Source organism: Condylostylus longicornis, unplaced genomic scaffold, assembly GCF_029603195.1.
Source record: "Condylostylus longicornis isolate FDR11 unplaced genomic scaffold, ASM2960319v2 ptg000013l, whole genome shotgun sequence".
Classification (NCBI taxonomy): domain Eukaryota; kingdom Metazoa; phylum Arthropoda; class Insecta; order Diptera; family Dolichopodidae; genus Condylostylus; species Condylostylus longicornis.
The window spans coordinates 1105491-1133020 of NW_026577982.1; the positions used below are offsets into that span (position 1 = coordinate 1105491).

The 27530-nt window shown below is 23.1% G+C and overlaps 2 protein-coding genes across 2 annotated transcripts; one reads left to right on the top strand and one right to left on the bottom strand.

Moving 5' to 3' along the window:
- Positions 1–759: 759 nt before the first annotated feature.
- On the bottom strand, positions 760–2864 carry LOC129605471 (negative elongation factor B). Its single transcript, XM_055515254.1, has 4 exons — positions 2643–2864; positions 2482–2580; positions 1226–2425; positions 760–1156 (listed from the first exon to the last, which is right to left on the bottom strand). Exons 1-4 carry the CDS (start codon positions 2763–2765, stop codon positions 809–811), a joined length of 1770 nt encoding a protein of 589 aa, XP_055371229.1. The 5' UTR covers positions 2766–2864; the 3' UTR covers positions 760–808.
- A 620-nt stretch (positions 2865–3484) lies between these two features.
- LOC129605523 (zinc finger protein ubi-d4 A) lies at positions 3485–5332 on the top strand. The gene is made up of 4 exons (XM_055515339.1): positions 3485–3957; positions 4023–4077; positions 4132–4213; positions 4309–5332. Exons 1-4 carry the CDS (start codon positions 3793–3795, stop codon positions 4925–4927), a joined length of 921 nt encoding a protein of 306 aa, XP_055371314.1. The 5' UTR covers positions 3485–3792; the 3' UTR covers positions 4928–5332.
- Positions 5333–27530: the final 22198 nt, after the last annotated feature.

The window sequence follows — 27530 nt, forward strand, 5'->3', positions numbered from 1 at the left end:
ATATAAAATGTTAATTAATTTTGTTAACACGCTGTTTGTACATGTGTACATACATATTTAAAAATAACATAACACCGCTTTAAATTGTTAGCAGGTGTGTGTTTGCATACTGTTTCAATACATATTATGTTATAGTTATGTTATGTAGGTACAGTCAGATAAGTACAGTCAGAAGTATTGCCATTAAATTTTTACAATTAATTATACATTGAATATTATAATATATATTATAAGTAGGAATATTGGTGGTTTTGAGTAATAGATTTTAAATTGATTTAATATTATTTTAAATTTGATTATAGTAGTGAATTTAATCAATAAGAGCTTAAAATTCAATTACTTGTAGAACGCTACAAGTATTGTTTTTGAGAGAAAGTTACCAAATTATGAACAGCATAGATTACAGTATAAACGGTAACATTGCTAAAAAAAATGGACGTGCGAACATTTGCAATATTCATATTTGCAACGATTATTTAATATTATTTAATATATTTTGCGAAAATTTCAGAAATTTTGGATAAAAACCAAACAAATTAAATTTGTGGTTTTTAAATACTTCTTTAATTTAATTTGTATTTAATTTGTATAATAAATTTTAAGCTTAATTTTTAATGTCTTTACGGTTTATCCGTATTTGATATAAGAGGCACTTAAAAAGAATAAGTGAGCCATATTAAAACTTCTCTCACAACCTAACATATTCGAATTAAAATGAAGATTTTAATAATTTTATTAAACTAATTTTATTTGTCTATATCTGTATAACTATATCTAATTTTGTTTTTTTTTTCAAAAATTCAAAATTTTACTGCATATAATGAGGTCCTGGGGTGGGTACACTTTTTAATGGAGAATCAAAATCAGTTTCTGGTGGTTCAGCTGCAGGCGTTTCTTGTGTTTGAACACCAATTCGTTCTTGTAAACTATCATATAATTTATGAACATTTTCGTGATGTTGGGCGGTTGGTTGCATCGTTTTCATTAAACTGGCTAAACGTGCTGAAGGTAGTTTTCCATGAACATACCATAATAGTTTAAGCATATGTCTTGTTACATTATCTCTTGTTAGTCCAGCAAATAAGAATTCATCGAATAAAGTTGTACAAAAATCTTCAGTACTGAATTCATCGCTCATAGGAATCAATAGGGCAATCTAAAAAAAAAATATTTTATTATTTAATGCAAATTGCTGAACAAAATATAAAATTTTAATATAATTTACCAACGAATGTAAAAAGGGATCTTCATACGCTCGATCATCTTTACATGAAGCCAATATAGCCAAAACTCTTAATATTCCCACTCTATCTTTTAATCTTGCAGTATGTAAGGTATAATACATAGCTAAAATGCTAGCAACAGCACTTTCCTGAATATAGGCTTCGACTGCATCAGGAGCAGGTCCTGAATGTTCGATTGTTGTAAGAGCACTTTCTCTTTCATCTGGAGGTAACTTGGAATGTAAGCTTCTACATTGATCATCAACCATCAATGACATTAAAGCTGGTAAAAATTTAGTAACAACTTGACTATCTAATTTAGGTTCTTTAAATTCTTGTGAATCAATCATGACCCAAGCACTCAAACCAAGTGCTAGCATACGTAGTAATAAAATTAATATTTGATTATCTCTTGGCATACCTTCGTTATTGATTAAATGGTGAAGAATTTTTATAGCTGAAGTTGCCAAAAAGTTTATGGCATATGGATCACATAATGTCATAGATAAATCTCCCAAAACCTGTTCTTGCCCCCTTTTTATATTATCTAAGAACCCTTGCAGTTCCCTTGACCTTTTTATATCCACATTTTTTTCACGGATACATGCATCCAAACACCAAGTAAATTTGTGACAGGGATCTACTGAAATAATATCTTGAACTTCTAAATCATGCAAAGCCATTAATAATTCTGCTCTAAGAGTACAATAATGAACATTTCGAGTTCTAAGAAATAGGGTACGCAAAAATTGAAGTACCATATCATATAACTTAACACTTGTACCAATCATATGAGCTAATTTTTGAACAACTTCCCCTTGACGCCTTACTTTTGGAGATGGATTAAAAAAAAGATTATTTAAGTTGGTATGATCAAAAAGAACATGCTCCTTTTCCCGAATATATTGTGATAAAAGAGGTGAAACTTCGTCTCCAAACAATGACTGATTATCTCTCCATATCTGTCGTTTTACTTCAGTATCTGTGTCAGAATATAATTCCCGATCTCTAACTAAAATTCTTAAATATTTGTCGTCAATGTGAGTTGTGTTTCTCAAAATGCACATTACAACTGGCCTTAAAGCTTTAACACGTACTACCGGAAAACTTTTTACCAATAATTCTTTTAGTTTCTTATCCCTTTCTTTTGTATCTTTCTTGCCTAATTCGTTTATGTATTCAATCAGTTTGTCACGTAATTCCTATAAAATGTAAACTATTAGCACAAATACATTATTCTTATTTTAATAATAATCACTTCTAAAACAGAGTTATGAAAATCAAGTCTTCTAACGCCATGAAGATCAAGCAGCGGCAACATTGGACGTAATGATGGCAACAATATTCCATTTTCAAGCTAAAATTTACAATATGCACATTTTAACCAGTAATACATTAATTTTAATATTTATTACATGCCTGAAAACTTTCAATTGCTTTGAGCGGATCAGTACAAGATGTAAGAGCCTCCTGTAAATATTCTTGTCCTGGTATGTTTACTTCTTCAAGTCCAGTACCAGGAAATTTTGGCGGATTAGCCATTATTTACAATTTTTATTATATTTTACTTTTAATATATCTAATTAAAAAAAATTTTCTCTTATTTACTTGTATAGTTGTTATACACAAGCGAATTAGAAAACAAGCACAACTCCAGTATGTCAAATCAAAAATATAAACATTTGTTTCTACTCTCCTTCTGTGTTGAATAAATTCTGACATTAGATCAGTAAATTTTTCCAATCTAACGCATAAAGCGAGATCTAGTGAGAGAAGTTTAAAAAAATTACGGTATTAACTTTGCAATTTTTGTTTTTGCAGGCGTAACATAAAAAACTTGCACTAGATTTAATTTTTCTATATATAATTGGAATAATTTTTAAAAATGATTATCTCAGACAAAAAACTTCTTACTGGTTGACCTTGTTCTATAATTCTTTTATGAGCAAAAGGCCAAATAGGTAAAATTCTTTTAGCAGCAAATTTAATTTTAAGATAAGAATTAAAGCAAATTTAGTAACACATATAATATTTAAAGAACCAGAGATTTATATAATCTTGTTCACAAATTTGAATATGAAAATTTTGTTCATATGGTAAAAAGTTTAGATAGAAACAAAAAAATTGAAAAAGGGTTTGTGTTTAACCCCAGCTATGAGGGGAATTAACAATTTTTTTTTTTTTAAATATTGTTTTATGGGTTGTGAATTCTTTGCATAAATTTGTTATATGGGCAAGCGGCTAATGTCAATTTTTTTTTTCACCAAACTTAATTCAAGTCCTTTTCAAAAATTTAATTTGTGGAATAAAATTCATAAAAAGTGATAATATCCAATATATGGATACTTTAAAAATTAAATATTAATTAAAAATATTTAAATTATTCGGGTTCGAAATGACCGTAAATACAGTAATTTTGTATAATCAATTCGTAATTTTGACATTCTGAATAGCCATCACATCACAATCATATAGAGCTACATCATCCTTCAAAGTTTATCAGATAATTTTCGAAAAAAAAATCAAGAAAAACAGAAGAATAATTTTCCCATTTATTCAACTGATAAAGATGTCTTCGGCTGTTGATATACAAATTGTTAGTCCCCCAAATTTAGCAAGAATTGAAAGTTATCTGAATGATTATACATACCGGGAACAAATAGAATTTAGTGCAAATTTTAATAAGAGATTAATGTATGAAAGAAAAAGTAGACAGCCATTCCTTGATACGCAGGTGATTTTAATATTTTATAAATATTTTCTCAAATGAGAATTAAAAAAAAATTTTTATAATTGTAGACGGGTGTTGCACAAAATAATACACAATTAATGAATAAAAGAAATCGAATGCCTGGTAAGTTGAATAGTACGTAAATAAAGACAGCTGTATAAAAAATGAAAATTTCAGGTTTCAAACAAGGTCAAGTATACACATATTGTTCAGCTAGATGGAGAAAAAGTCGTCGTCAATATTTGACAAAATCAATAAGGTATTTTATTTATAGTTGCCAATTTCTCGCACACATTTCTTTACTTATAGCCTTATTAAACATTTTCATATCATTCATTTTCATTTTCTTTTTAGCAATAGTTATACGCGTTATTGCTATGATAGACCATTTCAAACACAAAAAAAAGAATTAGTTCCAGTAGATGAAACAACAGTTAATTCTGATTTAAATGGAACAATATTAGATGAATCATCATCATTAGGTATTGGTGGTGATACATCAGATAGTAAAGATAGCCAAAATCAACAACAGCAATTAAAAGATGATTTACCAAAAGAATGGTTTTATGATGATATAGAATTAAATGATATTGATCCAATAGAAGAACCAAAATCACCAGCTGATGATGAATATGATTATGATCCGCGTTATGGTAATAAAAAAAGAAAAAAAAGACGTCCCGGTAAGAGAGCATCTATATTACCGCCAGAAAATAAAAAAAGTAAAAGTACGGGCGCAAGTGGTACTGGTGTTGGTCGTGGTCGTGGTCGTCGTAAACCACGCGGTGAAAATACAGGTCGAGGACATAATAAAACGGTAAGTCCAACGATTGTAGATAGTACAGTTGAACCACCATCATTTGAAATGGCAGCAGCAGCTGCTGCTGCATCAGCTACTGGGAATAAAATTTCAAGTGGTGATACTACTAATACAACAACAGATAATGACAAACCTTATCAAAAGTACCTGTAATATATTTAAAAAATAAAAGAAAGATAAAATTTTAATTTAAAAAAAAAGAAAAATTTTATATAATATTTTTATTTTCTATTTAATAATTATTTTTTTTTATTCATAAACGGTTCTTTGTTTTTCGGTTATTCGGAGGCAAAAAAAAAAATTAAATTAAATATGGGCACTAATAATTTTTTGTGAATAATTTTTTTTTTATAAATTAGAATTAGAAAATAGAGTAGCTACCTATATTTGTAAAACCGTAAAATTATCTTAAAAGCAGGGCGTTAAATTTTTCTTACTATGATTTCGTGTTTTTTTTTTTTTGAGAAAAAACAAGTTTTAAATTAATTCAAGTAATTTTAATTAATAGTTTTTATTTATTTTGAATTGTAAATAATTTAAAAAAAAAAACAAAATTTATTAATTGCTAAACATTCAATTAAAATTTTATCATTAATTTTGCTTTGAAATTTCATGTTCTTCTTTAATGAAATGAAAAATATTAAAACTTTTTATAAAAAAAATCTTTGCTTATTCAAAAGAACTTAATTGAAAAGTTGTAGGATCTCATTAATAAAATTTCTTTTAAATGGCTTGAAAAGCTGTTCAATAATAATAGCAACCTATAACACTATTCAATTTATAAAAAAAAAAAAACGAAAAATCATCAAAATAAACTAATTTTATTTTATTTTTATTTAATTTGTTTCAATTTTAAGAATAAGTTAAAACTTGTACTTTTTTATAAGAAAGTGTTGTTTTATTATTTTATAAATTTAATGTGAAAAATTAGATTTTGAATAGTGTATTTTATAGTTATTACAACAAAAATTATTTAACATTTATTTATTAAAAAATAAATATGAAAATGACACACAATTTTTTCCATGAATTCCGTAAATAAATTATTTTAATTAGAATTTTTCAATTCCATAGAATATTCTTTAAAAAAAAAATTTTTATAAATTAGATATTTGAAAATAATTAATTAATTGTTTTTATTTTGATAATAATCATCCATATTCAGTCAGATTCATTACTTAAATTGATGGGTTATTTATTAAAAGTAATGAGATTTTCAGAATAGAATTTCAAATTTTGAAATCAGATTTTATTTAGAAAATTGCATAATTTTTGAATAAATAATCTTATTACTTCAAGAGATGCGTCTGATAGAAAATATGTATGTGAATAATTAAAAAGTGATAAATAAATTAATATCTATTATAATTTTAAATATACATACCTATTTATATAATATGTATAACATATATATTTTAAAATATAAATTGTTTCTGCAGAATTTTAATTTTCATTAAAAAACAAAAAAAAAAAAACAAATATATAATTTATTTATAAAACCTTTTATCTTTAAAAACACTTATGTTAAAAATAAACTATTTAAATTCAAGAGTATTTGTTCCTCAATAGATGTGTTTAAATTCTTAAAATTATATTTAAATGAAAATAATTTATAAAAATAATAATATTATTAACAATTAAAATAGAAACAAAACAGAAAAGAAATATAAAAGGAAAATACAATACAAAATCATGCATATGAAAATGTGAAAATTCATAAATAAAAATTTTAATATAAAATTTTATGTATTATTTATTTAATTAATTGTAATTAAAAATTTAAATTCATAAATAAAGTCTACATACTTGAATATTACAAATAAAAAACTAAATAAAATAAAATAAAGTACATAAATATTAAAATTAACCCATTTCTTGCCAATATGCAATTCAAAGTGTCTGCCAATATTGGTATATGGGGACAAAAAAAGTGTTAATTTGTTTTTTAAAATACAAATTTAATGAAATAAAACATTTTCACAAGGAAAAACATTTTTTTCAATTGTGCATGAATTTTATATGTATGTAAAATTTTTTTTTTTATAAATAATAATAAACATAAAGAAATTTAATTATGTTAAAATAGAAAATTTTATTTATTAACTATGTATTTTGTTACAGAACTTAAAAAAAAAAAAGCAAATAATTACATGATAACATAAAAATTAAATATACACGTATTATTGTAATTACAAATATATTTTAAAATATTTTTTTTTTTTGCAAAATTATATATAATATTGTTCGTAAGAGGCACCCCACTTATGTATAATCTATTAAATATATATATAAGTATATATATTTTTCATTTTAAATTACAATTTTTAACTGGCTTGTAAAATTTTAATCTTTTTTTTTTTATTTTTATTTTAAATTAATTTATATTTTTTATTAAAATATAAATATATAGGAACATATGATTATTAATATATTTTTTTTTTGTGTAATTATTATTTGGAAATTCTATCATATAGATCAAGTTATAATAGTTATAAACAATTTTATTAAAAAAAAAATATTAAAAAAAAAAAAATTGAAAATAAAAAAAAAAAAAACAAATAAATAAATAAAGAAAACAGACAAATATTTTTATCATTTCGTTAAAAATTATTTAAAAACACAAATAAGAAACAAAAAAAATTCGTAAAAAAATTAAATGAAACAAAATATTTTAAAAATAAATAAATTTTAGTTTTTAAGATAATTGGAAATAATAAAAAAAAAATTGTAATATAATTCTAATATTATTATACATATATACTTATATAAAGAAGACGAGAAGAAACAAAAAGAAAAAAAAAACCAAGAAAATCAAAATTTAATTGTATTTTAATTCCTTCAACCATAAATGTATTAAATATTTCAGGACACAATAACTATTTGTAAGACTTCTTTTTAGAGATTTTAAAATTTTAGGTTATAATGCAAATTTCCAGGAAATTAAGACTTTTGAAAATCCAGTTCTAATTTAGATCTTAATATAAAGAGACTGTTCAATAAAATTTAAACTACAAAATTTTCAAAGATAGCACGTTTGATACTATTCCGAGATCGTGACATGTTTTTTCTTAAAAGCTGCAAAAATATTTCAATTTTGATAAAATGTAAGATATTAAAAATCTGAAAAAGTAAACAAGTTAGTTCTTGTGTTTTAATTACGACTTTAAGTTCATGTATGAATAATTGAAAATCCCCAATATTTCGTTAACAAAATTTTTTATCATATGAATGCCTCCAATATAAAAATGTTTTTTTTTTATAGAAAAAGTTCAAATTTTAATTTAACATTCAAACCATGTTGAAACGCTAGATTTGTGTAATGAAGAAAGAGATTTAAGAAAAATTTGTTTTTTCCTGAAATTTATTTTCAGTTTTGAAGAATTAAAAAAGATTTCCTGTAGAAAAATTTTTAAATTATTTGGAAAATTGGGTATTATTGGCCATGAAAATTATTGCAATAAAAATGTTTTTATTCAAATTATTATTGCACATTATCGCAGCCATTTAATAAAAATATTGCAAATCAAATTAATATTAAAGAATATCAATAAATTAAATTTTTACAGTTCGAATCACAACTGATCTGACAGGTTAATACATTTTTGATACATAAAACTTAAAAGTCTGCTTAGAAAAATTGGAGCCTTGAAGAATTGAGCTTAATACCAACAATATCAAGTTTTGAAAAATTATGAAAAAATTTAATTTTTTTTTTACTAAAGGTATTTATTAGCAATTTATTCATAATTGTTTTATCTAAAATTTATTGCATGATATATATATATATATACTATATAAGAATTAAATTTGTTTACAAAATAACCTTAAATTTTGAGATCTTTCAGAGGAACTGGGATGAAATTAAGTTTTTTTAATGCATTTTATAATGAAAATATTTTTATATTCTTAAACTCTTTTATATTTTTCATTAAATATTAAAGGTTTCATTTTAAAAAACATTAAAAAAATCTTATCACTGAACACATTAGACTATTAGAGTGTCTTCTATATCATTTACATTAGTCTTCTATAAACATTATATATGACCCACTATTATTTATTAGTTTTTATTGCTTATAGTTGGAAATTATGAACAAATTTCTTTCTTATGAATCACCCACAGCTATAATACGTACATATGTATATATGTATACATTGTTTAATATTATGTAGATTTCTAAAATTCCGAGATTCCCCTTTACAAAAAACAAAAAAAATACAAAAATTAAAATCTTATGAGTTTTCATCTTAAGAAAAATAGAAAAATTTTATAAAAAAAATTATCATAGCTTTTGATATCTTCTGTTTTCCTTATCTATATATTTACATATTTTATTTTATAATAATAAATAAATGAATGCGACTAGTATATACTTATTTACTCATACATACATGCTACGTGAATGCATTTACCTACTTTGTTTGTCACCTTTTTTATTCAATTTTGTGTATTTTAATTTTTTATTTATTTATTTATGAAATGAGAAAACTAATTTTCTCTCAATCCAATGGATAAGAATGAAAACTAATAATAATATGAAAACTACGGTATATGAATCATTGTATACATACATACTATGTATATCTATGTTGCATAGCATTGTTTTTTAAAACGTAGAGTAGATGATCGTAACATTTTTGAAAGAATTTTGCTACAATATTTGGTTGGAGTTGTGTTATTGTCGCCACCATTGTCATAATGTCATCGTTGTCACAAGAAATTCCAATATGTTTATTTAAGTTATTGTGTATGTAGCATATTTATATATGAAAATATAAGTGCATATCTAGAGTTACATATAGTTACATACAATATGATGAATTTTTCACATTATAAATAAATAAAACATAAAAATAATGTCAACCTAAATATGAATATAAGTTCTTGTATATAAATATATATATATATATATATATACATATATATATATACATATATATATATAAATTTTTCATGCTCAATGACGTGATTTTATCGAATGGAAAATAACGATCTTAAATAAAGTTTCCCTCAAAAGTTTGTTAGAAAGAAAGTAAGGACTTTACTTTATTACCGTAAACTTTACGTATACTATTTACTGAGGCGATTTGACCGTTATGATACTGCTGGAGTGCTGGATCTACAGATCTCACCCTTTATACAAACAAGCTTGAGGTTTTTGAGAAACCGATTTGAAGCCTTGGCGTTCAACAAAAATAGATAAGTGACTATTCCTATCACTTTGTAGTAAGTTTTGTTCTGTTTGAAATTTCTTAACAAAATTCGATTTTTTTTAGCAAAATGCCTAAAAATATGCAAATTTTATTTTTTTAAGCTTACATAATATGTATGGCCTATAAAATGGAACAGAAGAACGAAGAAAACAAAAAAGTAAATAAGAAAAATTTCAAACGATCTTTTGTATAAAAAGGTTCTTTCTACTTTTAAAATTAAATCGACTAACTACAAAATAAATAAGATGAAAACGTCAATTTCGAGTTGCGTTGCTCTCATTTACTATATTTTCTTGTTCTTCACATAGCGTTATTTTAATAGGACGTATTATATTTTACGTTCTCAATATTCTGACCATGTTCTCTAATAAATATGTAAAATGCATTGTATTATACGTAGCTCGTAAGTTTTAAAGCTTTAATCATAGACTTTATAGAGAGATTAGAAAAATTCAAAAATATTTACAAAACAAAAGTGCAAAGTAAAAATTTTATAATTTTTTTCTCCTTTTACAAATTTTTGAATTTTAGTAAATCTTATAATCTCCAGTGACAACCCATATATTATTAACTTTATATTACACACTCAGTTATCTATGTATAGTTCAATGTATACCTATATTACATATCTATATATATTACAATGTCTTATAAGATTAAAAAGCGTGAACTATGGTGATGATCACCATTAAATTGATAATACCAAAAATTATAACAAAAATCACAAAACCAAAATATTACAAAAAAACAAGAAAAAATAAAAAATCTAAATTTGTCCATCCAAATAAAGCAATGCAAAAGATAAGAGAAACATAGAAAATTCAAAATACACAAATAAAATATTAAAAAAAAAAAAAACAAAAAAGAAAAAAAAATTTAATAATATGCAATAGTTCTGCACTTTTTTTCATCTTTGTTTTTAAAGAATAGTATGATTTTCCTATAATATGAACCATGTGAATTTTGGTCCCCTCCCCATGAATTCAATAGTATGTCCTCTATATAATGTAATATGCATAATGTGGAACAAATAAAAAATTTGTATATAAAAAAAATTGTGGTTTATTTAATGATCTGATAGTACAAAACCCTTAATACACAACTCAATTTTTAAAGAAATTTTGAGGAAGTTGGGAGTCCGAAAACAACGAAGTTCTTAATAAGTTCTTCCATAATAAATGAAATTTGTAATAAAATACAATATAGTCTACAATTTAAGAAGGCAATTTTGTTTAAGGCATATGATGTCATTTTTAATGTATAATTGAATCAAAACTAAATAAGTTTTCAGTATATTCTATATTGTAGATTATTGAAGATATTCTATTGTATAATCCTGTAAGTGTACTACAAAATATATTTATTAAAATATATGTATATAACACCATATTCCTTAATTCGCATTTTTTTACAAATTCGAAGCTTACGGTTTCAAAATTCATTTTGCAATATAGGTAGGTGCACTATGTAATGAAATTTTTAGAGTAATTTCTTTAGAACTATTATATCGATCTGTTATATATGGCAACAAAACTTTTTATACTGCAAAATCTAAAGTATATATAGTATAAGCGTGCATTTTAATCAAATAACTAGAACGGCGACAGGGCATTTCTAACAGCTTTGAATTATATTGCAGCTTTTTTAAGATTAAGAACTAAATTTAAACAATTATACGTACATATAATTTTGTTGCCAAACTTTTATAAAAAAATAAATTCTAATACTCTAGGCCAGAAATTCACACTAAACTATTCTAGAAGAAATTATAACAGTTTATAATATAGAAGATATTATATAACACTTACAGTTATTATATTAACAGTTTTATTAATATAACAATATTCATTATATTAACAGTTTATAGAAGATATAAAACTTATATAACAATAATATGTAGAAAATGTAAGTAATATAAAATTTATTAAAATATTAAAATTAAAAACGAAAAATCGAATCACAATTATTCTCTCTTGAAGTCCCTAAAATCAACAATGAGCTCTTGCATTCTTATATAAAGGAATGCTTATGCATATCATATGTGTATATTGTATGTATCTGTATAAAAGCATAAAATTTTGACGGATTAAGATGAATTCTTTCCCTAATTCAATTAGGAAAGCATCATTCTAATCATATACATACACTCACACCGAATATTTACATTTTGTATTTATAAAAGTATTAAAACTTACTCAATATATTTTTATTTTGGATTGCTATTTTTAATTCTTCTATAAATCAGCGAAGAAAAAAAAAAAAATAACATTTTCTTTTTATTTTTAATTTTAAGAATTAAAAATAAATTCTTTAAAAATTATTTGTGTATATAATAATGATGAAAGGAAAAAATAAAAAAAATAGGTATAAAATAATGAAGGTACCATCGGGGGAAAAAAACAAACTGTGAAAGAGCACAAGATGGATGAAAAAGATGAAGAAGATGAAGAAGATGGAAAAACACAAGAACAAAAAGAAAATATGAGAAGATGTTGCTAATATTGTGAATTTCTACTCTATCTAGTACTCGTATTTCTTATATTTTGTTTTGATTTGTTTGTTTTTGTTATACAGGAATTCTTTAAATTCCTTGTATGCAAAATAAAATCGTACGTGTATTAAAAATAGTGTTAGTCATTCGTATATTTCGATTTTTCTTTTATGCACACACTTAAATTTATTTATGTACATATGTACATATATTATATAACACATGATTTGTAAAAAGAAAATATAATCGAAAACAAAAACTATTCATATCTAATATGTATTTGATTATAAGGAATTAGCCAGTTAATTCAGCACCAGGTGTTGGCAGCGAACGGCTCGTAAACTTTTTTCTCTATAAAACCAAAAATGTAATTGTATATTTTTGAGAATTATCAGAAATTATTAAAAAAATTATCAAATATGAAAGAAAACAGAAGGTGTCTGCTATCAACAATTTTTCAAATGTTTTGTTGACTCCCATATTAAACCTCATTTCATACTCCATTTCTTAGGCTGAAAAGGCTTACATTTCTTCATTAATTATCATCTGAAAAATTCGAACAATACCTTGAATTTTTATGTTACTTTTTATTGTGGTCCATAAAGGTTACACAAATCTGCAAAATATAGCACGGGAACTCTTGGACTTGAACATTATATTTAAGAAAATATGTGGACATGTTCTGTATGTGCATAAAATATTTAAACTTATATTTGGATACACAAATTCATGTACATACTTACATTTCTTTATTTTTACTCCTCTACCTCATTCCCAAGTCGACACCATCACATATTTTTTTTTTCTTTTTTGTTTTTAGCTTTCTTTTGATATTTTAAAGATGCGTCGCCGTCATCATCATTTTCATCGTCGCCATCAGTGTACAAATTTAAAGATATATTTTGTATATATGCACTTAAATACTTAAAAAAATTTGTTATACATACCTATATGTACAAAGAGAGAGAGAGGGAGAGAGAGAGAGAGATATTTAATGTAGTTCCTATTGGAAATAGGAATAAATAATATTATTAAGATATTCTACGTTTTATATAGAAATAATGCATGTACATTCATACATACAAATAGAAATATTTCAGAAATTGATTATTGATGATGATAATGAATCAAGTTCTGAATATTAATATAATGGATATGATCTTCATGGTTAATAAAAATTGGTATACCAACATAGTTTGAGTGTATATACATAACGTCTGTGCATGCATTTTGTAACATACATTGTTATAATTTATATAACAGTTACGTTTATATAATAATACTGCATTAAAAATTATTAAAATTTTGTAATATGAATCATTATTATTAGAATATAACAATTAATACCATCATCATTTGTAAAGAATAATCTGCTATGATATGTAGATTCCACTAGGATCATTTCGTAAAATGTTCTCTTATAAAAATTTAAATGAACTTTGATAGAAGTTCACAATGTAACTTGTAAAGTTTTCAACTCGAACACCAGTATATAAAGAGCTGTAAACATTTTTTTAAAATCTTAATATCACATACATTACAAAATATGTGAATCAATATTTTATTTTGTATATTTTTAGGGGCTATATTAATTTTCTTAAAACAAGTATAGCCGAACAATCCCTCATGGTACATATTTTTGTACATCACATGGAAAAACATCCAAAGGGTTACTGATTTTAAGAGGATTGTGAAAATATTCAATGAGTTTGGGATCTAGTTCAAAGAATTTAAAATAGTGTCCGCGATATTTTGTTTAATATACATACTTAGTTCGATACAATCGATACAATTTGCGTATGTATGTACTCTTATATATTATTAAAATTTTATATTTTCCTTCCTTACTCCTAGGAGGAGCATAAGGTTAGTGCATAATTTCATAGATGCCAAGCGTTTTAAACTACGCTTATTTTTTTTAGTTTAATATCGAATATTATGGATATATGAAAATTACTTATATAATAATTTTTTATTTTATAAATAATGTCACCAAGATGTCACCAATTATTTTGTTTAATTTATGAAATATGTATAAACATATTGTTATGAAATTGACGGATATAATAACCAGGTCCGGTTCTGACTTGCTTAGCAGTCGGTGCTGTTTCCAAAAAGTGCATACCTCTCCCTTCCCCCCGCTTTTAAAATATAATAAACAAAATAATTTTCTAAAAAATTATTAAATTATGGTACTGGCCAATTTTGCTACATGCATTACCGTTAAAATTTTTCTTATTCATTATTTCTGTTCCATTTTCTATATTAAATTCAATACCAAAAAGAAAAAAAAATTACTATGTGAAGTTCTTCTTTTTTTTTTATTAAATAATTTAAAATATTTCAAAATAATCTATTCGAATTCATTTTTATAAAATATTTTAAATGCATACAGCATAAATTGTAATACATTTTTAATGAAAAAATAAATGTGACACCCATAATGAATAAAAATTAAAAAACAAAAAAAAAAAAATTTGATATAAAAAATAAATTTTTTTGTATAAATGTAAAAATAAAATGTTCTAAATTTTTTAGCAATTTTTTTTTATTTTATTATAAATTAAGTTGATTCCAATGTGTTTATCTATAAATATTATGTACAATATAAAAAAAAATAATTAAATGCATTTGAAAAACAAAAAAATATGTCAAAAAAAAAACAAATAAATACACCATGTTCAGCTTATTATGTGTTGAAAAATTAAATGAAATATTTTGGTGAATTATGGTGCGGGTTAATAAGAGAGAGAGAAATATTAAGAACTGTCAAATAAAAATATAAATATTTTGTTTTCTCTATATATTTCAATCAAATTAATTAAATTGTTTTTTTTTTTTCTATTTTGCATTTTATTTTAAGAATTTTTAATAAAAAAAAAAACGAAATTCTTTAACATTTTACGAAAACTATTTTAATAATAATGATATTATCATTAGTATAACAGATTTGTTATTAAAAAACATATTTTTTCAATTATTACTGTCATACCTATAACACTTAGTCATACTTTCTAGCTATTTCATTAACTGTTATTTATTTTTAAATATTATGCAATACTGATACCTATAACCAGTGTTGGGGTTTTAGAATTTGTAATGTTAAATTCGGTAGATTATGTGAAGCGTATTTTTGTCATAATATTCTGTCACATATTTTTTATATAATATGTGACAGAAAAAAGTTTGACGCGTAAAATTGATAAATAAATGAAATAAATGGATAAAATTTAACAATAATTGCTAAATAATTTTCATATAAAAATTATGAATGAAAAATTGCATACTAAATTACAGGTAATTAATACTTCATATAATAATATGACCCTCTATTTAAATTTAAGTAGTAGATGCATTATTTTTTTTTTGTTCCTCTTTTAGAATTTGAATCCTTATTCATCCGAAAAATGAATTCCTTTTGAAATTTTATAAAATTCGTCAAAAATCAAGAATTCCGCCATCATTTTTTCGAATTTTTGATCTCGATAATCTAAGAATCCGCCATCTATTTTACTCAAATTAAATTCTTTAAGTTTTGTTACGAGTATTGTGAGTTTTTCTGTTAAATTTGAAATTTGAATTTTTTCTTTTTATGTAATAACGCATAATATATATATATATACATAAATATAATTATGTAGAATTTTTTTTTATGTTTTTGTTGTTTTTGATATAACAAAAATTATATTTTTATTTTTAAATGCATTTTATTTAAAAATTTATTTGGTTCTTGCCTATTTTAGTTGTTGAAAAAAATTTTAATTATTTCTGGCGTTGCAAAATGCTTTTTTATGATATTTTTGATTTTGGTCTGCTTTTTTTTTGTCTGTTTTTTTGTGTTCTTCTATTTCTACATATTTTTTTTTTTATTTTTTTTTTTTGGTTCTTTATCTTAAATATTTGCTCATTTTAAAGAATATTTTTATTTTGAGAATGTTATAAATTAAAATCATCTATTTCCCATTTGCCTTAACCTTTGTAGAATTTTAACATAAATAGAAAGAAAAATAAAATGAAAGTTAGAAAAATAAATAAATAAACGAAAAAAGAAAATTATTTTCGAAAAATAAGAAACAATAAAAACAAAAATAAAGAACAACGAATCGGAAGAAATGTAAAAGGGCGCGTAATAAAATTTTTTTTTCATTGCTTTTTTTTTTTTGCACTGGAATTTCTTTAACGTTAAGAAAAAGTTCAAATTAGTTTTTTTGGTAACAATACTTTCAATTGAAAAATTTCTAAAAATATTTAGAATTTTCAATTATTTGGAAAAGATAACTATTTCGAATTTTATTTAAATCAAATTAATTGAGAAATACCTACGGCAGGCTAGTCAACTACCTAGTTAACTCTATAACGCTATGAAACTAGAGCATGACATTATGCACTAGCCCTATGCTCCTCCTAGGAGTGAGGAAGGAAAAAAAAATGAGAAATATTAGAACACCTCGTGCTAAAATTTGAATTTTATTTTTAAAATTATGAAAATAGTGCTTCGTGTCACTATATGACGTTGTAGAAATTCATAAATTTAACAATAGTTGTATAAAAATAAAATACACTTGAAAAATTAAAAAAATGCAAATTTTTCATAACAAATAATTTTTCCTTACCTAAAATAAATAATAATAATAATAATACTAATAATAATAATAACTAATACACTTAGCCTTAGCAAATACTATCCCCCTCTTTTAATTTTTCAATTTTAATTTCAAAGCATCAACATTTAATCCCTAAAATACAACAAGTAAAATTTTTCACAGTTAAATAATACCAAATTTGTAACAAAAAAAATTTTGTTTATTCACATAAGTGACATCTCTATTTCCGAGTGAGTATCAAAGATTCCAAAAAGTTTGAATTAATACAGAAATATTATATTGTTTGATTCAACTTGACGTTAGTTTTTATATATACATATATGTATTTTTGGAATAAAATTTTAATCGTACATTTGTATGAACTGTTAATAATAAAATATCATAGCCTTTAATGTTATTTCATATTTTTTTATTTAAAATGTTAACAAGTACAAGCAACAAATTAAATTCAAAATTATTGCATTGGGTTTTATTTATTTTTTTTCTTTTCATTTTAACAGTAAAAAAAAACAAAAACACAGAAAAAATTAAAGAGTAACATTTAAAATAAAAAAAAAAAAAATAAAATATTTTCAAGTCCACTCAGTCGTCAATACTCAGCAGCTAGCTAAACAAAATCAAGTCAGCTCAATTAAAAATTACATAAACTGAATAAAGCTGAACTGTTAAATTTTATAAAACAGCCATTATGAGCCATGGCTGGTTAGAGTAGAGAAGAATTGAATTGAAAGAAAAGAAAATGTGTTTGTTTTTTTTTTTTCTTTCTCATTCAAAAAAAAAAAACTCTCTTTGACATTTTTATAAATTTTTGTTTGTGCTCAATAAAAAATATTAAAAATGTAAAAATTCAGTTCTCTCTTAAAGGCCGAATGTTAAAGACGTGTTAAAGTGAAATCGCAGCGCATTGAATTTTTTCATTTTTGCACATTTTATCCCAAACAGTTTTTTCTTTTTTTTTTTGAAATTCTTTGGGAGTAAATTTTATTAAAAATAAAAGGGTATAAATCCTTTAGTATAAATGAAAATTGAAAAAAAAAATAAAATTTAAGAAAATAATTAAATTTTTTTTTAATTAAATTAAACGTGCGGGCGTGAATTTATAATAAGTAAATTTGTGTGAAAATTAAAGAAAAAAAATATATATACAAATGTGCTTATGTATATAATTTAAAAAGTTGAGTTTTTTTTTCTGTTAACTAATAAAAAAAAAAGGTTTTGAAAAGTAAAAAAGAAAAAAAAAAAACAAAATTTTATTTAAATTAAAAAAATATTTGTTAAGAATTCTTAGTTTTGAATAATAAATAAATTTTAACATTATATTGTGCTTACATCTACATAAATGCATATATAAGTAAATGTGCATATAATATCCGGGGATTATATTATTCTTATTAACACAATATATATATATTGTATGTATATATAAAAGTATATTATAAAAAATTGCAAATCTATATAGAGTAAAATTTTGTGTAATTATATATGTATACATATAATACGTTCTTTCATATCTACAATATTAAGTTTCATATAAAATAAATATTGTGTGCATAAATATATATATACGTATATACTTATAGGCATTATGAATGTGTTGCATTATAGTGAGCTACAATTGTAAATAAATGACCTACCACTGTGGTGTAATGTTAAAATGAAATAAGAAAAATATTGTCAAACAAAAAAAGTTTTTTTTAACACTTTTCAAGCAACAAAAAAAAAATTATTATTAAAAAAAGAAACCTTGATCAAATTTATTTAAAAATAATTAAATTTATAATTTTCAAAAAAAATTTATTTCACTTCAATTTATATACCTTTAAAAGGTAAAAAATTTATTGTTAAAAAAAAAAAACGCCAGGGCCTGGTGAAACTTGCAAGAAAATTTATAATTCTCTCATTTCAACTTCAACTTGAATTTTAAAATAAATGAAATGTTTCAAAATAATAATAAAATTAATGAAATTGTCAATTATCGTGCCTTAACTTAAATATTTAAAAAAAAAAAGAGAAAAATAAAATTTTGTAATTCAATAAAAAAAATATTGAAAAAAAAAAACTATTAAGTCACTTAGCAGTAAAAACTAATAAGTAATTATTGTGAGACAAGATTTTTTTGAGAGAAGAATATCCCTATTAAGTTCATATATAACTTAGTAGGAATTAAATAAAAAAAAAAAAGGAAATTTAAATTAATTAAAAGATTGTATTAAAAATTTTTGTTATTTGTTTAATTTTGCTTTAAATTTGAATTTTGAAAATTTTTAAATTTAAAAAAAACAAAAATTCAAATATGTTGCCTGAAGGAATTATATTAAGCAGTGACGGATTACTTGATATTACTGAAGAACGTCTTAATGGATTATTGGTACAAGATGACATCAATGAAATATATGATGTTGAACAAACACCATTTGCAAGGTATGTGTAACCTCCAGTACTTCTATACTATGCAAGTTTTATTTAGTAAGAAGCAATAATATGCAATAAATAGGCATACAGCTTATTCGGAATAATTTTACAAATGTTTTATGGAATCATTTTGTAGTGTGTACTTTGTTTATCTAAAAATGGATTTGTTATTTTTGAAAATTTTCAAGTTACCTATACGAAATTACATTGATTCCATTTTTGCTTACATTTATAAATATTTGTACACATATTTGAATTTTATTGAGTAGGATATCTGAACCTTTAAAATAGGACATAAGGATATTTGAACCTTTAAAATTTTTAGTTCACTTTCTCAGTTCACTTTATTTCTAATGTGCGTATACAGTACATGTTCGTGGCCAAATAAAATTATACAAATTTTTCAAACTTTGTTTAAGTAATGAATTTAAATTTGAAAGTTATAGTTATGAGGAGACTAAATTCTTAATACTCACAACTTTTTTATAACTACTCTAGCGTACATATTTTCTTACATCCAAAAAAAATTAAAGCAAATTTTAAATTTTTTAAGTATCAGAATTTTTATTCAGTCAAAAAAAAGCAGATTTTAGTGTTGTCTAAATAGGAGTAATTTAATAAAATTTCCTTTTAAGAAGACCTTTTCATTACAAGACTAAAACTTATTTAATCAAAATAGCTTGTGTAAGTATATTTTATTGAGACTGGAATACAGGATATTCCTTTTTAACAATAACCAACTTTAATTTTTTATCATGGAATTCAAAAATTCTTGCTTGTACATTAATAATTTCATGTTAATTAAAAAAAAAGCAAGTGTGTTTATAGTTCTCTTCTAACAGTTGGGATATAAATTAGTAAAACAGTTAAAAAAGAATATTTATAAATAATTTCACTGAAAAATAATGAATTTTCATTAAATATTTGCTTGTGGTGGCCATAAAAGAAACTTTTCTCTGATTATTATTAAATTTTTTTGCATTTTGTCTTGTTTTTTCTTACTTGATTGGTACTAAAAACTGAATACATATTTGAAACTGAGTGATTGTTAATTTTTTCCCCCTCGATATTTTTATGCACAGCTACTTTTTTTATTCATCTAATTCCAGTCAAACAACTTTATTTTTTTTTCTTGCAATTAATTTTTATTGTTATTTTTACAAACACATTTATATTATATTTTGTCTCGTATAGAAAAAAAAAGTAAGCGTAAAAACCTTAAAGTCAAAATTGAAGTTGCTATAAAACCAAGAGAAATAAATAAATATGTATGTATATAGGTATATATATATATTTTTTGACAGCTTCACAATTTTAGCAACAAACAATACAAGACACAATCTAAATTTAATATATCAGTTAAAATAGAAATTATACATTAAATAATTTGAGTTGAATTGAAATTAAATTATCGAATGATTTCATGAAAAAGAGTATTTATTGAAAGTAAGAGAATAAAAAACATAATTTGTAAGTTGCTATAAGTGAATTTTGAGTTTTAATATCTAATACAGTTTCTGTCTGGTTGGATTGTTAATAAATTGCATTCATTTTTATATTAAAGTATGAAAATATAGCAGAAAAAAAAATTTTTTATATTTTTATTTTAAAAACAATAAATGAGAATTCAGTACATTTTATTTTGACTGTGTGTCTACAGTCTACGATACAACAACAATTTACAACCCAGAAACAATCAACATAAAAAATGCAAAGGTTTTTTTTTGGTGTAGTTATTATTTTCCTTCCCTTTCACTTATAGTAAAAAAAATGTATTAAATAAATTACCGCTCACTCACTTCACCATCACTCTCATTATCTGTCTTTATAAAAGATGGCCTCTCCCTCTCTTTCTCTATTAAGTTATCTTCTGCAGTTCTGCTTCTGCATACTTACATAAACATATCCAGATTTCAGTGTTGCAAGAATTATGCCAATAATATTTTTGATTTTCTAATTAAAACAACGAATAATATTGATTTCTACAGTTTCATAAATAATTTTCCGTGTTCATTTCAAATTAATGAAAGTTGAAATTAATCAGAAATTGTACAAATAGAACAAAACTAGGTAGTTAAAACTAATTAGTTTAATATAAATAAATGTATGTTTGAGCTCCAATCCTACCTTACATAAAAAAATGCTTACCATTGGAAACACTGTAGTAATAACAACGTCATGTTCATGTTTTATTTAATTTCACTCTCTGTCTTCGAATTCATCTCAAGCATACCACAGTTTTGTTTTTTTTTTCATATAGCTACATAAAGAAATAAATTCTGTGGAAGCTAGAGCTATTAGCTGCTTGTAAAAGTTAAAGATTCAGCCGTGATTTAACATAAATATTTTCATCGAGTTGATATTACGTTGCATGCAGTCGGCTTAACTTTATACTTGGCTTTAAAAATTTCATGTAACTTTTGAATTAATTACCTACCTAAAATTGTTTGAATTAAAAAAAAAAAAGGAACTGTTATTTTTGTGAGAAAAATTGAAGAGAGAACACAAATTCTCATAAAATGAGAATTGAGAAGTAAGATTTAAGAATTGGAAAATTTACTTTTTAAAAGAGATGATATAAAATGTAAGCTTAAATTAAAATTTTATCATGCCTAATAGCCTAATCAGCCATCATACAAAGAGACGGCTGGCTATTTGAAATGCTTAGCCATGAATTTTCATTATGATAAATTATAAATATATCTATATACATACATATGTGCATATGATAAATACCTTACCAACAATGTTAGATAATTGGAATAGTTAAACGGGTGATTGTGCAGGTCCAGAACTTATTTACTTGATAATGAGGAAGTAAACCGGGTTAAAAAAAAATAATTTAAACATTTTTGATTGTTTGTTAGAAAATATGTGACTTCTTTTCACAAAATTTGATCAATAAATCTTTAGACTTACGCCTTTGAATGAAGCGCTACACTCTTCATAAGTAAAAAACAAAAATGTTTTACTTCTTTGCACTATTACGGAGTTGAATTTAAAACATAACTAAATTACTTATTCAGAAAATAAAAAGATAATAAACACAATCATAAGTCATAACCATATGTAGACAGTTTGGCCAATATTAATTCGTTCGCATAGTTACATTTAAAAAATATTGCTGGCTTGTTTTATTTTCTCTTTAAAACAAAACCAAAAACAAAAACCAAGTCTTAACTGAATTAACTAAAAACAGTTTTATGTGTGGGTGACTAGAAATTTTTTTTTTGAAACGTTGACAAAAAAAAATTATGCATAAATTATTTATTTTTTTTTTTTAATTTTAAGAAAACCAGAATTAAAATTATAAAATATAGAACAGTAAATAAATAATAAAAAAAAATCTTAAGTAAGATTTTTGTTTTTCAAATTTGAGAATTTTTAATTTTAAAATTATCTTCTGATCTCAGATATTTCAGAATGTTTTACAAAAGAATATTTAATATTTTTTTATTTAACATTCGAAAATTGGCTTAGAAATAGTGAGTTATTGTATGACAGTATGTATTGTCATTAAAAGTATTATTATTTCTCACTATTTTTCTACTATTTATTTGTTTCACAAATCTTTTCAGCTATAAAATTAAGCAAGTCACAAAAAAACTCAGAAATTTGAAGTTGAGCTTCTTTTTCATATTTTCAATTTAAAAAATATTCCAACAATTACCGAGTTATAATACCGAATTACCGAAAAAATCTAATACAATTTTCTTAAAATGTAAAAATTGCTATGTAAAAATTGTTACTGACTCGTGTAAGTTAAAAAATTGAATGCATGTAATATTTAATTTGTGTTTATTTCAAATTATGGAAGATTTTTTTGATTGTCACGGGTATCGTTTCGTTTAATGAAAATATTTTGAATTCCCTTAATAAAATATGGAATTACTCGTATAATTAAGTATAAGCAATCTTAAGTTCAATAATTTAATGATATTATTTTAAAATTTAATTCAGCTTCGACATAAATTTCTGTATCTATTTTTTTTTAATATAGGATTTAAAAAACCGTGCTACAGAATTGTTAAATTTACAGCAATTTTATCTACATAATACTGAACACAGTTTATTTTGAAAATATAAAATTTTTTATGTTAGTACTTAAATAATTTTTCCAACTATTGATTTTAAGGGTTATTTTTTCATACAGATATGCATTTACCACTGTCAGCACTCTTTAATAACATCAATCAATTGTGAAAATTTAATATTCAATTTTGTATTTACAATATATTTATTAAAAAACACAATATACAGACACATAAGTATATTATGCAATTCATTTAATTTAATTTCACTCTCAATTAAAGAGTATTTTACGTAGTACAAAAATTACTCTGTTTACAAATTATAAGTATGAGTATCAGTGTTTAAATTTTTTTCCTTTTTTTTTCATTGTTATTGAAATTATTAGTTCGATGCAATCTTATAAGGGAATAATAAAAATTTTATCAAAAAACCCTTGAAGACAAAAAAAAATTGGTATTTAAGTAACATACTTACGGCTAAAATACCAGTTAAATTTGGTATATTTAAACATAAAATAATCTTAAATGGAGCCAAATTTTATTTACAAAATATAAAAGGTAAATATTGGTAATTTAACAGGAAAAAAAATCTTATTAACTTTTTAGAGGGTTAACGTTCGTTCCAATCATTGATTAATAAAAAAAAATGTAACTACCTTTGTGTAACATGAATGTGCTTAAATGTTCTTTATATTTTTGTTGCTTTTTTTTTAATATTTGACTTCTTTTAGCAAATAATAAGTAGTAGTACATTGTGACAACAAGCAGTTCACTTAAAAAAAAAAGACAACACAAAAAGAGTAGAGAGAGACTAAATGGGCTCATATTGACCCAATCGATTCATAATTTTCCTTTTTATTATTATTATTTTTTTTTTTACCTTTCTTTTCTCCCCTTTTGGTTGATCGAACTTTTATTTTTTTTTCTCTGCTTATTTTTTTTTTTTTTTGTACTTTTCCATTTCGATTCATCCTAAGGATATAATAAAAAAATAATAAAAATCAAAAATTATTAAAACGTTGCTGTAGGTATGATAAAATATATTGATGTATGTGTGTATGTATTCAGTAGGCTGAAATGTACTTAATTTTTTTTAGTTAGGTTAGGTTATCTTTTATCAGTTATGATGATGGGTAATGGTTCATATATAATATGTATGGATGTGTGTGTGTATTGAGGAAAAGCAATGTCACGTTCGGTCATTCATTGTCAAGAATAATCGAATGATACAATAATAGCCCTTTTATTGATATTTAATTTTATTTTTTGTATGATTTGTCTTTTATCGATTCGTTCTACCATAAGTCCTGTTGGTCGAAATTTTTGATAATAAAATTATGTGGTAGGTTGATTCTTGTACCATTACTTATTTGTAAATTGTTACATATTTATATACATGTGTGTCATAGTGTATAAAACGTTAATGCGTATTCGTTCGTTGACCATTTGAAATTTATAGCAAAAATTTCATTAACCTTTTTCATTTTTAAATAAAAAATCTTTAAATATTTTTTATGAAAAGAAAAAAAATTGAGTAACAACAGTAGTTAATTGGTATATGAAAGAGAAATTTTTCAATAGAAATTTTGCTTAAAAAGGTTTACGTTCTGAAAGTTCTTTGTTTTTTTTTTGGAAACAAAGTGAAACAATTAAAAAAGGAAATCAGAAATTTTTCGAAATTTTAATCAAATTCGCATTTGATATGAAATTGGTTACAAAACACCAAAATTGTTAAACTTTATTTTTCTTTATGTGAATTATTTTAGAATTTATGTGATTTGTAAATTTTAATTTTAAGTTGCAAATTTTGTTATACATATATTCGAATATATCGTAATCAAATTGAATAAGATTAATAAATTATCATTTATAAAAAAAATTAATTTCCTTTAAGAAAACAATAAAATTTCACTTAATTTTTTGGTCTAGTTTTCTAATATGACTATTTTTGGTAAATTAAGAATTAGGTGTTTAACATATTAACATACGTATACATATATAAATGAATAAGAAATGCATAAGTATACAAACTTATTTAATTTAAATTTTCATATATAGGCGTTCTCAAAATTATAGTTAATTTTAATTTATTAAATAAGTTGAGTGTTAAATAAGGTATGATATGTCAAATACATAAATTAATAATTAAAATATTGAAAATTATGTTTGACTAAATTAAGTAATAATTATTGGCTAAAACGATTTGGTCTCAAAATTATTTTCTAATACTCACCTAATTTATTTTTTAATAATTTGACATATTTTTTTCGCTTCGATGATGTTAATTTCTTGACATATTTAACGCACACTTACTATCTTTTACTTATTACAATTCTTGTATTTCCTGAGTCATTTAATATTGTGAATAGAGTACAATTTTTAGAAAGATCAATTCTGAGATACAGAAACTTGAGCAAGAAGCTGAAAAATGACTAGTCTAATATTTAATTCGCCTATTATTTATTTTTCAATTTTATTTGGGATCATTATGTAGTCTCAAACATACAATTCAAAGTTGTTGTATATTTTACGGGATAAAAAAGTGAAAAATCTAATTTTAAATCACTATTTAAGAATAATTATTCAAGTATTCCATGCTACCCTTTAAGTATTCCACAAAAATAATTGATTTTTTATAAAAATAATTTTAATAATATTACTTTGCCTTTAGTGTTTATTTTTGTAAGAACCGTAATCAAATCTAAAATATCAAGTGTTTGATTAAAAAAATATAATACAAGAGCACATTAAGTGTACACAATATGTACATATGTGGTGTATATACACACGCAAGCACTTACAAGGTACTATGTATCTATCATATCACATATAAATTAATCATCAAATTAGAATTTAAGTAATTTTACGGCTTTTTATATACACGCATAACAGTTTTTTTTTTGTAAGAAGTCAAAAACCCCCTTCTCATTTTCTCTCTTTATTAAATATTTACATAAACCATAATGTTCACTCAACTCAATATTCTATAAAAGAAAAAAAAATGTAACAAAATAAATTATTGTTATCATTTTCCTTTTATTCATACACAAACATTATACATATGTGTGTTTAGTTATCGAACATTATGTGGTGACTGATACGTATACTTGTATATGAATATAAGAGTAAAGATTTATAACAAAAAGTAACATTCTAGTGTTTGTATGTTAATGTAACATATCCTTATTACCTATCTTAATTTATCATCTTAATAAATTATTCATAAAATTTATTTCTATACATACACAACACTTATTATCACAATATCATTTTTAAAAAGAATTTCCAAAAAAAAAGATGAGAATTTTTTATTATAATAAAGAGAATGAAAATAGAAAGAGATTCTTTAATCTCCTCATTGGGGTACTATTATAAGTACATGTTATTTTGTATTATACAAAATATAATGTCAATTTTAATAATTATTTTCTTTTTTCCCCTTTTATATATTTTTAAAGCTTCTCGTGCCTGACATTTGGTATATTTTCTTATTACATATATATTAACTTGTAGAGTTGCCGATAATAGAAAATGAAATTAAATTTGTATTAAAAGTTTTACCTAATAAAAAAAAGTATACTAAAAAATTAAAAATGTAAAATTTTAAAATAAAAATTTAAAAAAATTGAATTTTAGAAAAGTATAATAATTTCTGCTAAAAATAGCTATTTTAATTAAAATTAAATGTGACTTAGCAAAATATAAAAAAACAAAAAAAATCTAATTTAATTTTCATTCCAATATTAAAATATTAGACTGGTAACACTCTTTACTTATTAAATAAGTACTTCCTATCCTTTATACAAATACAAAATGGGAAAGTTTATGTTATCCTACTTCAATGTTATATGAGTGATAGGAAAAAAAAGATAACATCTGCATTATTACTATGTATTCGAAGCTCGAAATATTTTATACGTATATGCATGTTATATACAAATTGTATGCCTTTGAAATTAGTATATTACATACATATATATATATATATATATATTTTAAAAATG

Excerpts from the sequence above, each read along its gene's own strand:
- LOC129605471 (XM_055515254.1), bottom strand. The coding sequence starts at position 2,765 with ATGGCTAATCCGCCAAAATTTCCTGGTACTGGACTTGAAGAAGTAAAC. Across the intron at positions 2,426-2,481 it reads TTCATAACTCTGTTTTAGAA|GAATTACGTGACAAACTGAT; the intron begins GTGATTATTATT and ends TACATTTTATAG. Across the intron at positions 1,157-1,225 it reads ATCCCTTTTTACATTCGTTG|ATTGCCCTATTGATTCCTAT; the intron begins GTAAATTATATT and ends TTTTTTTTTTAG.
- LOC129605523 (XM_055515339.1), top strand. The coding sequence starts at position 3,793 with ATGTCTTCGGCTGTTGATATACAAATTGTTAGTCCCCCAAATTTAGCA. Across the intron at positions 3,958-4,022 it reads AGCCATTCCTTGATACGCAG|ACGGGTGTTGCACAAAATAA; the intron begins GTGATTTTAATA and ends TTATAATTGTAG. Across the intron at positions 4,214-4,308 it reads TATTTGACAAAATCAATAAG|CAATAGTTATACGCGTTATT; the intron begins GTATTTTATTTA and ends TTTTCTTTTTAG.